The following is a 1864-nucleotide window of genomic DNA, read 5'->3' on the forward strand; positions in this document are numbered from 1 at the left end:
GAGTGTAGAGTTTAATGGGTAATGTTGTATAGTAAGTGGAATGTACATGTGTCAATCCATTAAACTTATATGAGTTCAATGCATTGGAGATGGTCTTAGTACACAACTACGCATTCTAATTATCAAGGTTGTAGAACTCGTTACTCGGTACCTGCTCAGCCGACTACTGAGTAGCAAGTACTCGCGAGTACTCAGGAGTACTCGGGGAGTACTCGGATTCGATAATTCATGTAGAAATATTTTTAGGGACATTATATATGTCAAAATCATAAGTTAAAATCATAAGTTGATAGAAATATATAACAAAATTTGATACATGTGAATACACAAAAACTGAAAAACACATAATTGTCTCACTTCGTAAATAATTACTGAATATTTATGATATATATGTAGTAATAATCACATGTGAGTGTGTTAAATAATAAACTATTAATTATATTATACATATTAATTACCGAGTTGACCAAGTTTTACAACATTGCTCAGTTCAGTAAGGTGCAGATCAGGGAGTACTCGGGATTTTGCAACTCGCCTCGGTAAGGGGCTGAGCATCGAGTACTCGGAGGAGTAATCGGTCAACTCGGCGTGTTTTATAACACTGCTAATTATCAATATAAATGATCGACGCTTAGCCCAACGGTATCCGATGTTGTCCTCCCTCTTTGAGGTTAAGGGTTCAAGTCTCGTTATGGATATAGGTGGATTTAAAGAGTAGTTTAACAGTACGTTAGATTTGCTCGTTTTAATTATTATTAAATAATAATAATAATAATAATAATAATAATAATAATAATAATAAATTTGACTGCTACTTGAACAATTGCATTCAACACACGAAATCTTATCATTGACAAACAAAAATTCTTCCGACTGGACTATGGTCAGCATAACCAAACATGCGTTTTACGAAATAAATAATAAATAAGAAATCCTAAAATCAGCATCCGCATACAAATATCAAATGTAGAAAAACGTTAGCAGTTAATTTCTGCTTGTAGACCCTGTTCGTTCATTGTCTTCTTTGTCGACTAGAACCTTCCCTTGAGTTGATCAATCAGTTTCTTATCCACTTGGAAGGCCTTAGCTAAAACATCACTTGAAATTGTTGGGTTTGATCCAAAAACAGCATTCCCAATTGTTATAGCACCAGGGTTTTGACTACTTAAAGCACCAATAACCACCGCGCTTTTATTTCCAATATTCCGTTGGAAGTGAACAAGCCCAACCGGGAACACAAACACATCGCCCTTATATAGCACCTTAGAGATAAGTCGGTTTTCTGGATCTGATGTGATGAACCCAACCTGTATCGAGCCTTCTAAAACTGTTATAATCTCAGTGGCTCGTGGGTGAGTGTGAGGGGGGTTGATTCCCCAAGGTGCTAAGTCAATGCGGACCATTGAAATGCCTAAAGTGTTTAGCCCTGGTAATTGAGCTACAGTAACCGGTGTCACCCTTAATCCCAAAGGGTTTGATATGTTGCCCATAAGATGTAGGCCACTGAAGTAGAAGTCATTAGCTTGAATTTGTGTAGGATTCTTGCAAGTCTTGCCATTTACATTAACTGCAAAGAAACATTCTTTAGATTACAAAAAGCAACAAAATTGTAGATATATTTCTTGAAATACACATAAAAACCTGAGCTATTTGGGTCGGCTACACAGAAATCTTGAAGGGCGTCGGGTTCATAGGCAAAGGTCAAGCCGAAAAAAGCAAGAGCCACTAAACTGATATGGGATAACTGTTTTGCCATTATCAAGTCCTTAACTTTGGTTATCTTTTTGGATGAATATGGAGGCTAGATAATAGAAGCTAGTGAGTGTTAAAGAATTGTTTCAAGGTCCATATATATAGGGCTATG

The 1864-nt window shown here is 36.5% G+C and overlaps 1 protein-coding gene across 1 annotated transcript; it reads right to left on the reverse strand.

Annotated features, from left to right (window-relative positions):
• Positions 1–823: 823 nt before the first annotated feature.
• On the reverse strand, positions 824–1864 carry LOC145015744 (putative germin-like protein 2-1). Its single transcript, XM_078974217.1, has 2 exons — positions 1642–1864; positions 824–1567 (listed from the first exon to the last, which is right to left on the reverse strand). The coding sequence occupies exons 1-2, from the start codon at positions 1754–1756 to the stop codon at positions 1032–1034; spliced, it is 651 nt and encodes a 216-aa protein (XP_078830343.1). The 5' UTR covers positions 1757–1864; the 3' UTR covers positions 824–1031.

Source organism: Lactuca saligna, chromosome 9 (assembly GCF_052625555.1).
Source record: "Lactuca saligna cultivar CGN05327 chromosome 9, ASM5262555v1, whole genome shotgun sequence".
Taxonomy (NCBI): domain Eukaryota; kingdom Viridiplantae; phylum Streptophyta; class Magnoliopsida; order Asterales; family Asteraceae; genus Lactuca; species Lactuca saligna.